Below are 12,954 nucleotides of genomic sequence, written 5' to 3'. Positions count from 1 at the left end.
AATCGAGTTGATTTGGAGAGAACATGAACAAATTTTCCCTCTGATTGTCACCCAAAGTGAGGGGGGAGAATGAGACATATCCACTGAATAGATCCCACGTGATTCGAAGTCATCTGAGCCTTTCGAGTCATTTCTGGAAGTAAACTGGTAAGCTTGATTGATTATTGCGATGTTGATACAGCCACAAATCTAGGAATTGGTATGCTGCCAAGCTATGGAAAATGACCACGTAGGAGATTGAGTAGATGTGGGGCTGGGTTCTCACAATGCGTTAGAAAAAGCAAAGAAACACGATAATGAATCGCCGATTTTAGTCCTCTGGCCCACCGAGCTGAATTCTGTAGATCCACATCATGTCACATTGCTTGTGTGGAACGAGAAAAAGAAGAATTTATAATGTATGCGGCGAAAATCAATACTACAGGCCCCACCCCAATACCTAGCGGAAATTCATTTATTGATTCGATGGTAAAAGAAGCAATTGCTGCTCTCAGTAAAAGTGGAATAGCTGATTCATGGAGTGGCGTCCGGAAAGAAGGGTATGTAATGCTGAGGAAATTCTTGTCAGCCTGCCAAAAGAAAGATTAAAGGCGAAAAAGGTGAGAGCGATTTTTACGATTTGACGTAGCAGATAACCAATGACATTAGTTCTCGACCATATTGTGCACTTCGCATGAGATGAATAATCCCGCGTGTTCACAAGCTCAAGTGCTGGATGGCTTATTGGTAGATAAGCTGATGTAGGTGGCGGAGCTGAAAGCAGGGGTCTAGGGGAACCCCGGTGACCGATCGAGGCAGCAACCACAAGTGCGGAACGGCCATTTTAGTGTTCATCTGCATGAAGAAGTTTTCGGATTTTCTCAAAACAGTAACAATTGGCGCCTTGCAGATAAAGCAAAGTGAATGAAACTTAATTCATCGTAGTCGATTCAGCGGGCTGAGAAGTGGTGCAAGCCACGTCGGAGAGGTTCTGGAGCCTAAAACTTGAGTCAAGGCTATCCCCTCTTCCGTTACCACTTAAATACTAGCATAAAAGGTCGGCCTGATCCTGTCCTTGCTGAGACCTCATATCCTGCTGATTGCTCATCCGCCTGAGGCGAAGGGATACATAATGGCTTCCAACAAGTCGGGCTTGGGCTTGAGCCCTGCCCGGTCTGAATACAGCCTTGTTTCTCTTTGGCTTGATGCATTGTCCGACTTCGATAAGACCGCAAGCGCAAAGCTCAAACGATCCATCTTTCAACCACAATACAGCAGTATTGAGGACGTTCTGGATGACCTTCAAGAGAAGGAGGAAACGTTTGGGTTCAACAGGAAATCTGGTGGGAAGCTCTCTCGCATCCGTTCAGCTGTTAGCGACCATTTCCCTGTGATTGAGCGAGCAGTGAGTTTCGTTGGGTTTGGTGTTGAGGTCGCCTCACAGGTACTTTCAAAGCCTAGCTGTTTCAACGCTCGTCGGGATATTGACTACTAAAAGGTTACCCCGCTTGCGGCACCTGGTGCGGTTGTTATTACGGGACTTGGGTGGGTTGCTAAGGTGCCTACAGTCTCCCAGCATTAACTGTTCGCATATGACTAAGTACCTACAGGCTTGTAAAGACATGCATGATGACTTCGACAAAATCGCAGACTTCTACGGAGAGACCGCAAAGCTGTTCAGACGTGTCCAGATGCTGGAAGGGAAGCTGGGTCCACACTGCAACTATCGCAGTCTCTTGGAAGACATCACGAAAGTTTTCAGACAGGTCATGCAGATTTGTGCAATTGCGATAGAGCAACCACAAAAACGATTCAGTAAGCCCCTGTAGGTCAAATGCAGCTTTTAGTTCAAGTTTTAACAGAGTGTAGAAACGTTTCTCAAGAAGCATGTTGGTGGCGAAGATGAACTCGGAGATGCTTTCAATGGGCTAAGCAGTGCCATTGATGCTCTTCGAGACTCTATCATCGTTTCTACTGCGGCAAATGTCGTTGAGGTGAAACAAGATGTGAAACAAATCCGATTCGAGGGCAAAAAGGCACAAAAAGAAATCTCGGCTCGGATATCGGATGGTTTTGGTGAAACGAAGGAAACACAGCGGCTTACGCTCGAGAGCCAGGAAAGATCGCACGCGGAAGTCACCAATCAGATGTCAGACGGCTTCGGAGAGTTGAAAGCAAACCAGGGGCTCATCCTTCAAAATCAAAAACGATTCGATACTGAAATCAAGCTCAGACTTGAACGACTGGAATTTCGGCACAATGATCAATCCAAATCCGGGAATCTCCAAAGGAAGAAGGGAAGCAAAGATCCAGCTGCACGTAAGGATACAGCACTATTGGAAATTCGAGAAGCCTTTCCACCATGCGACCAATCCGCCTACATCCATGAGTTGTCTGACTGGGCGGTCAGAGTTAACTACAGCTTCCTCAAAGAATACCACAATTGGGTCACTGGCAAGAGTGATAGGAAAGTTCTGATTGTTACTGGTGCACCTGGTATCGGCAAAACTTATGTTTCTCTCTCCGCTCTTGGTAGATTGAGATGTCGGGCCGAGACAACCGCTTCGTTCTTCTTTAGAGAAGGATATCCAGATTTCGAAGACCTTGGATCTGCATTTCGCTCTATCCTCAATCAGCTTGCTGAACAGGACTCAGAGTGGTCCCGGAATATCCGTACTGAACTGAGAAATCTCAAAGCCAAACAAGAGAACCTTTCAATTGGGCCCGATCAGCTTTGGAGCGATATCATCGAAAAGGCAGCAAGCAGTTACAAGCAGCAGAAAAATACTCAGCGCCGAGAGGTATACCTCATTTTCGATGGCATCGACGAAGCTGGTGGCTCTACTCATACAAAGCTCGTTCACATCTTGGGTCGCATATCAAGTGAACTCCCAATACGAGTGCTAATCACGACCCGGGAGCTGGAAAGCTCGTTCCAGGGTGCTACAAGTATGGCTGTCGAAGCCATGACGATTGACAACATGCGACCCTATCTCCATCATCTGTGCAAGAAGAGGATCGAAAAACTTCCGAGGCTTCGGCGATTCCCGAGGTACATGAAAGATGAAATTGTGTCAAAGTTGAGCAAACAGGCAGACTGTAAGTATCTATTATGCTTCAACTCCAGAAATATACTTAAAAATTCAGGTATGCTTTACGTTGAAAATATGCTTCTCAGACTGGAAGCAATTGGCCTCAAACATCTCGTCAAGAGAGATCTCAGTGAACAGCATCGCCCCTTACCAAAGACCCTCGATGCTCTCTATGCGATGATGATGGACGAAATCCAAAAGGGGCGGACGTCGAAACAGTGCGACGTGCTGAGAAATCTCTTTTTATGGCTCGCGTTTTCGAACAGACATTTAAAACTCCGAGAGGCGACAGAGATTACAAAGCTCTGCGCAGAATCCAACCCCACTCTTATCATTGAGGATGAGTTGGTAGGAAAATTATCTGGGTAAGTTTTGAATTCAATGGATTGTGCAACACTCTATGCGGCAGCCAGCCAATCCAAGGTCTCCCCCAGTTGTATAACTTGGCTGACAAAAGCGGACAGAATTTTGGAGTTGGTCAGAGTTCCAGAGGCTCACGTTGATGATGACGAGGACTCAAGCACAGAAGAAGAAGAGTTTTCTTCTGAGAAGATAGTCAATATCTCGTCGACCATACAGCCCCTGAATGAGGAAGATGACAGTGCTCTGCCTATCCAATTCCAAGAAAGGTGTCTCCGCGACTTCTTCAAACGTGGCGGAACTGCTGAAGTCAATATGCAAACTTCAGCACGAATGGCACATTTGAACATATTCACTGCATGTGTTCAAATCCTTGATGACACCGCAAAATCCTCTGTAGAGGATAGCTCTCTCCTGGACTACGCGGCCAACTATTGGTCAAGGCATTTTGTCCAATTCAACCAGATTGCGAGGCATGAGAACGAACTCCCGCCAAGCACAGAAGAGAAGAAAGCTGTGGTCGAAGCCCTTGCAACCATTCATTCTGCTGAGGGAAATATCCCAAAAACTTTGGAAAGAAACTCCTGGAACACGTATTCAGAGGAAACCATCACAAAAGGACAGCGGTGGCCGGAACTGGTTGCCTGGTGGGCCAATGCGGCTGAGGGGATCAAGAGTTTAAGTGACAAGTCTACCCGCTGGATTCAAAGTGTGAACGGCGAAGGCAGTGGCCGAATCATGTTGCCCTTGGCACACGCCCATGCCTCCAACTGGGCTGAAACCTGGGATGCGTATTGGGCGTCCGAGGCATTCAAATTCGCTCGCGATGCGTTATGCCTTGTAAGTTTATGCTTTATCGCCCTGTAAGGCAGATACTGACAAATCTTGTAGACAGATTTCGTGTCTGGGAAAGAGAGAGAGGCACTTTGTGCTGAAAAGGCTGAAAGCGTATCTCGAATTGCGAATCTCCTCCTAAACGCGGAAGACAACGGGAGTACAAGCAGCGCAATAGCCATCATCCAAGAATCCTTTGCATGCAACTCAGAGGCATACAAGAACTACGAAAAAGCCCTCAAACAAGGGATGTCCAACGTCTCATACAATTGCTTCAAATCACGAGCCGGACTCGCCCGAGTTAGTCCAGATCCAAAGAAAGCGGCCGAGAACGCATCAGCAGCACTGGTAGCAGCAAATGCAATTCCGGAGGAAAATGACTATACCTCTGACTTCAGGAATGAAAGCAGAGTTGAAGCTCTTTTGCTGATGGCAAAAACTGCAAACTCTGAAGGTAATGGTGAAGATGTCATTAATTACCTTCATGAGGTACAAAGGTCACAGACCCAAGAGTCCATCGAAGGTTATATGCTTGATTGCCTCACCATAGCAGTCAAACAGAGAAAGGGCAACCCAGGTCTCTTCTGTGAGATCGATGAATGGTCTGGCCAGAATCTTTTCGCTTGGTTGGACTGGGCCTTCAAGACCAAAAACGAAGATTCGTTGAAACGATTCGAGAACGCCGCAATGTCGGAAGGGAAGGAAGATTTCATCATCCATACCTACCAGGAGATTTTGAACTCGTACGATGATTCGACCACTTCGGTATGGGCGCAGTTCTGGAAGGCGAAGACCCATCACTCTCTTGGTGGAACAGAGCTGAAAGCTGCCAAGGGGATCCTAAAGAACCTTCTCGACGTAAGGAATATTCATCGTTCAAAACAGATCCTCTATGATGCCAGACTGCATTTGTCAAAGATCCTTTATGAAGAATTCAGGTCGATGGATAATCCGGGCGCAAAACGAGCTTTGTTGGAAGAGATGAAGACCATTCCTCAATTGGACCCCCAGGCCGATCAGGATGGCTTAAGCAACTCTCTTGTCTCGATACCACGAGCACGTATGATGCGGGTTCTCGAAGTCTCCAGCTTCCAGAACGCATTGACTGACACATTTAACGTGTGCATCAGTGCGCTTCAGGACAACGATCCGGAAAACGATTTTCGTAGTCTGCGTCTCCTTGCGCAGGTCCTAACATGTGTGCCCGGTCTGGAGGGACATGCAAGGATAGCCATCTCACTGCAATTCTCTGACCTTGGTATTTGCTCATCCGACGAAAAGGCCGAGAGCGCTGACATGGCCATTGATGATGGTTGGTTTGCTGATATCAACATCAATGAGTATCTCGAATCACAGGTTATCAGTTCCCCGCTGGCCCCAACAGAGGAAGACCTCTCTATATGGGTTATCACATGTGACGGGTGTGGGTTCCCACAGGAAGACTGGTCGCAGGCCTCGTACTATTGTCTAATTTGCACCGATATCGACCTCTGTGAGAGTTGCTTCAAAGCCATTCGACATTCAGAATCTGGTAAGATTGGAGATGACTGGCGTGTGGTGTGTGGCAAAGATCACAAGTATATCAGGGCACCGCTCAAAGGATGGGGAGGTGTGCAGAATGGAATGATGAAAATTGGTCAAAGGCAGCTATCCTGTAAGGGTTGGTTGGACAGACTGAAAAATAAGGAATGGCCAATGGCATGGAAGAGGTTCTGGAAGAGCGAGTCGTTTGTTCCAGATATCGTCTAGTCATTCGCTTCACGAGGGCGGCTACAGATGAGCGCATGTTGCATTGGGAGTCCTAACTGCCTCAGTTTGCAGCCATGAGATTCAACCTTACCCTCAGATCAGAACAGAGCATCCCTGATCCATCCAGTCGATGTGCTCGTGAATCAACTCGATGTCAACATTGAACAAGACCTGTGCGAGAATGACGCCGTGGTTGCTTTGCCCTCTTTGCTGTTCGACCCTATACACGGAATCAAGGATGGACAACACGATGGGAAGTAGCGGCTCCCGCGGCCCCCGCGGCTCATAATTGCGAGAAGTCTCTTCACTTCTAACTACGATGTTATGACCGAATGTTAAATCCGTCAGGGATGGCTCCGGCATATCGTCAGAGATCCACAGAACCATCCGGAAGGAGATCTCATCGCCAAGTTTCATGTCGCTTGGCGCATCCATCTTCCGACATTTTTGTTGCGCCGTGTCTGATCATCGGCTTTCTAATAATCGTTATCGCCCTCTTTGGCCCCGCAAGAGACTTCGTCTGTTTCAAATGTCGGAGGAAACGGCGTGCTCCGCTCCGTTCAAGTGATGTCAACAATTTTTGGATAAGTGCTTTGCATGCAGAAGTTCTGAGCAAAATCACTCTTTGGGGACCTATACACTACCATCTTCTTTCTGTTAAACAGCTGAGAGCTCTGTAGTATCGTGATCAAAAGCTGCGTAGTTTTAGCCAGCTCCAGCATCAAAGGAAAGATTACCACTACGTACGAAAAGGGACGAGTGTGAAGTGTTATTGTGGAGCCCGGTGAGAGAGCGGTGGTATCTCCGATTGCGCGCGGTGTCGGGGATTCCGGCCCCTTGGCCCGCCGTGTTCTGGATCTTCACAGCTGAACCGATTAGGGAGAAGATGTCCTTCCCCGACTCGCGCTCCGTTGCGCCATTGGATAGTGCATAGGGGGAGCAAGCGAGAACCGCGACACACCGTGTCAGCCTCTAATTTAGGGTTCGAGACACCTTGTTCCCCGTCTCGGGTCGATGTGCTCGCAGCAACCCTCGTAAACAGGGTGGGCCACAGCCGGAGATCAGTCGGAGATCATGCTCAGTTGTTCGTACTCGCTCTGAAGAACGGTTGATACGATGGTTATCGCTTGTTGCACAACGCTTTAGGGCTGAATAACCGAGTTGGGACAGGCTCAATCAAAGGAAGCAGCGGTTTCCCTGTCGGAGACTATGCGACGGATCTCGGGGGTTTTAAGGCCGCCGCCCCGCTAGGTCCGCCACCATGCTGTCTCCCACAACCCGAGCGGCAAAACTCTGTCCGAGGCGGAAATCGTCACCCAGCCAGCCACAAAAAAGGCGTTGCTCTCCACCTTTTCTGGACCTCGTTGCGGTGCAGTGGTTATAACTTGCTCACGAATGCCAATATTGATTTGCAGACAGATCACTGCCACATGGTCAGGCACGACCATTCCTCTTGGAGAAAGGATCGGTCCCATAGCAAACCGGAGCCCCATTTTCGGCCCTGATTGAGACCCTCAAAGCCCGCAGATCGGAAAGTCCGACTTTCTCCCCGGACGACCGTTGAGAACAAGCGGGGCCGACATTCCAACGCTTCAACGACCCCACGTGCAACATCATGCGTTCACCCTGTGCCTGCAGGCGTCGTGTGGCTGTGTTCAGCCTCGCGGCATTCGCTCTTTAAGAGGAAGAAATCGCTCACCGCTTTCGCCTGACAGCCACAACGTGGAGAACATTGGGTGTCGGAGATAGAGTTGCGCCGATCCAAGTGGGCGAAAGCGAGCAGCGTCTTCACAGCATCACGCCATGTTTACGAAGGCTGACTTCTGGCGAATGCCGCCGGATAAGCGGGCCAGCCGATGTAGGAGATCCTCAAAATCCGTCTGTCGACCTGTCATGACTCTTTGCGCCGTTCTGTCGAGGATTCCACAAGGAGAAGTGGTTTGTTGGAGGACACGCCAGATAGCCTTTCTGCCCCCATCCGGCGGATGTGGCCCCCAGATGAGGGCATGCCGAGGCTGAATGCCGCCTCAGCCGCCAACTAGCCACGTGGAGTGTGGAATTCGCTCAAATTGATGGAAAGATTCCAGGACTTCTTCAGATCTCGCAGCCGCAGCCTTGTACTTATTATACAGCCTTTTTGCTTCTTTCCCAAGCGCGTTACCGCCCGCATTTCCTTGCTAAACGCGCGTCGGTCCGTTGCTCGGTCCAATGTCTCACGACGCTGGCGCGTAACATCGCAGTCGGCGACAGCCGTCCAGGGTTAGCCTCAGCCCGGCACCAAGGGGTGATCCCTGCTCGAACAGATCGGTCTTAATGTGGATTCAGATAGCCGAGCGGAAGATGCAGAATCGGACCAGCTCTCGATCGCAATGACCGACTCTCATGCAGGCCAACCGCGGTACTTATTGTTTTGCCGTTGCTGATCACCTCCCTGCCGTCTCTCTCTAGGCCTGGGAGCCGCCTCCCAGTCACTTCTCGCCCCCCGTCGTGTTTCCTTGACGGCCGCCCTGCAAATGAGCAACTCCATCTCGAGTGCGACGTGGGCGCTTCTCGTGTTGTCCTGGCTCTTCGTCTGCCTGCGATGCGGCGTGCGGATTTTCCTCGTCAAGTCGTTCGGCTTTGACGACTGGCTGATGCTCCTTAGTCAGGTGAGCACCCACCACCGCCAACTACACCAAGCATTTCGCTGACGATGAGAAGATCGCGTACACGATCTGGGGAATATGCCTGCTACTAGGCGTGCACGCCGGAATGGGCCACCACATGGCCGAACTGACCCCGGAGCGGATCATGCAGGCGATGAAGGTGAGTAGTATGCGTCCTTTACTTACAAAGAGCATCCCAGTCGTGGCTAACGTTAGTGTAGTACTGGTACATATGCGGCGGCCTATACTGCTTCGTCACGACGCTGGTCAAGGTGGCCGTCGGCTTCTTCCTGCTGCGCGTCATCGTCCACCCCGTGCAGAAATATGTCATCTGGGGCACGCTGGCCGTGTCGACCGGATACGGCATCTTCATGATCGTCGGCACCTTGGCCCAGTGCGACCCGCCGCAGAAGTTCTGGGACAACAACATCGACGGCTCGTGTGGCAACCGCGCCGGCGGCGTCTGGACCGGCTACGTGCACGCCGCCATCAGTGCCGCTGTCGACTTCATCATGGCTGGGATTCCCTTCTTCATGCTGCGCCACTCCAACCTCGGCTGGAAGAAGCGCGTGGCCATCTACCTAATCATGTCGCTGGGATCATAGTACGTCTTGCCCTCCCCCTTCTTTTTCCCCACCTTCAACCTACTGACAGCACCTCCTCAGCGCCGCCATCACCACCCTCATCCGCGCCAGCACCATCGACGACCTCACCAAATCTGGCGACTACCTCTACAACATCACCTCCATCACCATCTGGTCCTGGGTCGAGCCCGGCGTCGGCATCATCGCCGCCTGCATGGCGACCCTCCGCCCGCTCGTGCGTGTCGTCTTCGAGCGCACCGGCATCTCCAAATCCGGCAGCAAAACGCGTTCGACCACCGCGCGTTTCGACCCGGACGTGAACCTCGACGAACTGCGTGGCGAATCCGGCGTGACGGTGACGAACATCGAGGCGCGGGAGAGCCCGAGCCCGGAAAGGACGCCAAACGGCGGGAAAAGGAGGAGGAGCAGTACTGGGGGCGAGAGCGGGAATTCGGAGTCGGGCTGGCAGAGTTTTGGGAGCCAGGAGCATGTGTTGCAGAGTAACACGAGGATTAAGAGGAGCGTGCAGGTTACGATTTCTACGTCGGATGCTGCGGACCTTAATGAAATCCAGTCGGTGAGGTCGCCGATGGGTGTGAAACGAGTTTTATAGCGTTTTTGGTAATTTTCTTTTGTTGGTTTGTTTGTCAATGCTAAGGATACCCTGACGGCTGATACGTTTTTGGATCTGGATGTATTATGGTACAATCTTGTTTGTGAACAATAATCATGTGAGGCTAAATAAAAGTATTATCAGACAACTAATTTTCTTATCGAAAGGCTGTATGGTCATTGGCGGCTATCATGATTTTGTAATTAGAATCAGACTAGAGTCTCAAGAACGGTAGTGAAGTTGTCTGAGGGCGAGCATTAATATCGAAAGTACAGAGGGGTGCTGCAGCCGATGGCTAGCGCGAAAAATAGCAGGGCTTTAGAACATTGCGCAACTATGCCTCAGCTCTACCTTGGAAAAACTAACATATATGGGTAGTTGAAGCTATTATCCGGATGTATATGTAGAATTTTTAATTCGACATTCTCGTCCGGACGATAGCTTCAGCTACGCATGACATGAGTAAAAATCCACACTAGCCATCGGAAGAGGAGATTGTATGTTTATTCATCGAGGATCTTGTTTCCCACAGGCTCCGACCCGCTTCATTCCTACAGTGATCTTTGATTGCCTTCCACCACTGAGCCTCCAACCACTTAATTCCCATGACTTCGCTCTTCTCCCCCCACCCCCCGTTCCTCCAACGGACTTATCGGACTATCACACTGCGCCACCGACGACTCCACCCCCTCCTTCTTCTCCTCCTCCTCCCCCTCCTCCTCCCCTCCCCCCCTCTCCCCCCGCATCTTCCCACTCGCAACCGTATCCCCATCATCCCCCGCCAACACCTCTTCATACCCCTTTGCCGGCCTCTTCAGCCTCGGATGCTGCAGATCCGACACATCCAGCACCGCCAGCCGCTGCCTACCATCCACCGTCACCGGCACGTCGTCCACACACCCCTTCCACTCCCCGACACCCAATTCCTCGTGCGCCAGCCGCTGCAGCTGCAGCGTCTCGTTGGTCGTCCATTCGAGGCGCGCGTAGGCGTCGACGAGCGGGTCGTAGCGCAGCCAGCGGCGACGTTGGATGAGGCGGACGAATGGCTCGAGGGTGTAGGAGAGGAGGAGGAGGACGGTGCCGAGGGCGAGGACGAGGATGAGCCAGAAGAGGGAGAAGTTGAAGTGGGCGGTTGAGTAGACTTTCTGTGGGAGGAGGTGTGAGTGAGTGATGGGGTAGATAATGTCACGGACGGTATATTATCTGACTACGCCACGATGAACCGTATCAATTTGGTTCATTCCAGCCCTCAAGGAGGCCGGTGATAACCGGCGTGGCGCAGTGGGGAAAGGCAAAGCGTTTACAGATAATAGGTGAGGGGGAGTGGGCTTACCTGATTCTTGCACAGCTTTTTGGAGGCCGAGTCGGTGGGCGGGCTGACGTATTGGAGCAGGTCGGGATTGGACGGTCCTTTGGCGATTGACACGGCTGCGGACTGGAGGTTGGCTAGCGTGATGTTGTGCATGTACTCGAGGTCTATCTGCCACTGGTTGTCCGGTAGCGGTCCAATGATGTCCGCCTGCATGTAGAATTTGGATGCCAAGGCTGACGTACGCAGCACAGAGGCAATGTTGTATATATCGTGGAGCTGCGACATCAGTGTGGCTGTCCAAATGTAGCTGGGCTTCTGTCTTTCCTCGAACTGATATGCCCCCGAGTCATCGTACATTCCAGAGAAAGGCTCGCACTGAGCTTCACCGGAGAGCGCAGGATAGCAGAACTGCTGTTGAATCTTACACGCTAAAGGTGATGATGCTTGATCTGCGTAGATGACGTTTGAGAGTTCCCGGTGGGCTGAGTACCATGGATCATCGACCGGGGCGCCGAAGTTGACGTAGTTGGCAGACAAGAAGAGGATCACCGTATCGGAGGCATTGTTCCTGAGTTGTGGAATAGGCAACCATGACGTCTTGTAGTCGTTCGTCGTTCCGTCATTGAGCAATCTATACTCAAAACCACTAACGAATTGTTAGAAAAGGTACGGCTTGAAGGGGGCTTTGATCTCTTACCCTAGAGAGAAGGCTGTTTTTTCAATTGTTTCTTTGCCTGTACCATAGTAGTCGATCACTGAAAACTCGGGGTAATCCATGGTCACTTCGTCGGAAACATTTGGCGGAATACCCTGCGGCCCGTACATGTAGCGCACGTAGGTCGAGTTGGTGTAAACCGCCTTTACGGACTCTGTGTAGCCTTCGGTGACTAGCGGAGCACAGCTAGTTATCCTTCTCAGCGTCACGCGGTCTTCAGGTGGCGCATTGATTCCAAGGTCGGAGTGGCTGTCCAGATGCGTATCAAAGACGATGTTTCCGTGTTCCAGTTTGCACATGTCCGCTCGAAAAGGGCAGGTCGCGTTCCGAGTTACTGTAGTTGATAGCCGTGGCTTGACGTACTGTTGGCAAGTATTGTCTGATGACGCTGCTCCATAGCATTGTTGCGCGTAATCCGCTGCTAAGACGATCTCCGTTGCTGTGTTTGGATAAAATGTTTTTGCAAGCTCCATGCTTCCCACATCTCCGGGATACAGCATTCCGCAGTTCTGACTGTTCACAAGGACCTCGTGGCCCATTGCTGTTGCAATCTTGGACGAAAAAGTACCGGCAGTGGCGAACGCAGCGACGAGCAAGAGAGTGAGTGCTGACAGAGGTAAGATCCGTCGGTACGGTTGACGTACTTTTTCAACGCCATGCCAGGCCCAAAGAGTTTGAACCAGCGCACATAGACCATAGGTCGCGTTGGCTGAGTTACGAAGGATGATCTGTCGTTGGTGGTGCAGTGCATCCCGGGGCGCCTCGGTAGAGTAAAAGTGGTGCAAGGCAAAACACCCGATTCTCCAGACACTCGTTCCGACAACGCTAACAAACAGCGCTAGGAATGCAACGAGAAGGGCACCATCGCGACTGGTTAGAGTGACGGTTGCCCCGAAGACGCGGCCTCGAGACCAGTTGACCCAGACACCAGTGTAGATGTCCTGATCTGCGGAACCGTATGCGAATCCGACGGTGCTCATACTGGCAGAAAATAGAAAAAAAAAGGCTTGTTTGATGAGGCCTACGATAGATAGAAGTGGACAACTGAGAATTATAAACTGCCTCACAGCG

At 51.0% G+C, this 12,954-nt stretch overlaps 2 protein-coding genes across 2 annotated transcripts; one reads left to right on the top strand and one right to left on the bottom strand.

Moving 5' to 3' along the window:
* Positions 1 to 8,527: 8,527 nt before the first annotated feature.
* LTHEOB_107 (Polytopic membrane protein) lies at positions 8,528 to 9,856 on the top strand (the record flags this gene model as incomplete). Its single annotated transcript, XM_035507373.1, has 4 exons — positions 8,528 to 8,662; positions 8,715 to 8,819; positions 8,881 to 9,263; positions 9,325 to 9,856. 4 exons carry the CDS (start codon positions 8,528 to 8,530, stop codon positions 9,854 to 9,856), a joined length of 1,155 nt encoding a protein of 384 aa, XP_035372109.1.
* Positions 9,857 to 10,452: 596 nt separating this feature from the next.
* On the bottom strand, positions 10,453 to 12,182 carry LTHEOB_106 (Cytochrome p450 protein; the record flags this gene model as incomplete). Its single annotated transcript, XM_035507262.1, has 3 exons — positions 10,453 to 11,001; positions 11,190 to 11,814; positions 11,866 to 12,182. The coding sequence occupies 3 exons, from the start codon at positions 12,180 to 12,182 to the stop codon at positions 10,453 to 10,455; spliced, it is 1,491 nt and encodes a 496-aa protein (XP_035372108.1).
* Between the last annotated feature and the right edge of the window lie 772 nt (positions 12,183 to 12,954).

This window comes from Lasiodiplodia theobromae (genome assembly GCF_012971845.1).
Source record: "Lasiodiplodia theobromae strain AM2As chromosome Unknown scaffold_1, whole genome shotgun sequence".
Lineage (NCBI taxonomy): Eukaryota > Fungi > Ascomycota > Dothideomycetes > Botryosphaeriales > Botryosphaeriaceae > Lasiodiplodia > Lasiodiplodia theobromae.
The sequence above is the reverse complement of the archived record's forward strand: the minus strand, read 5'-3'. Positions and strand labels throughout refer to the sequence as shown.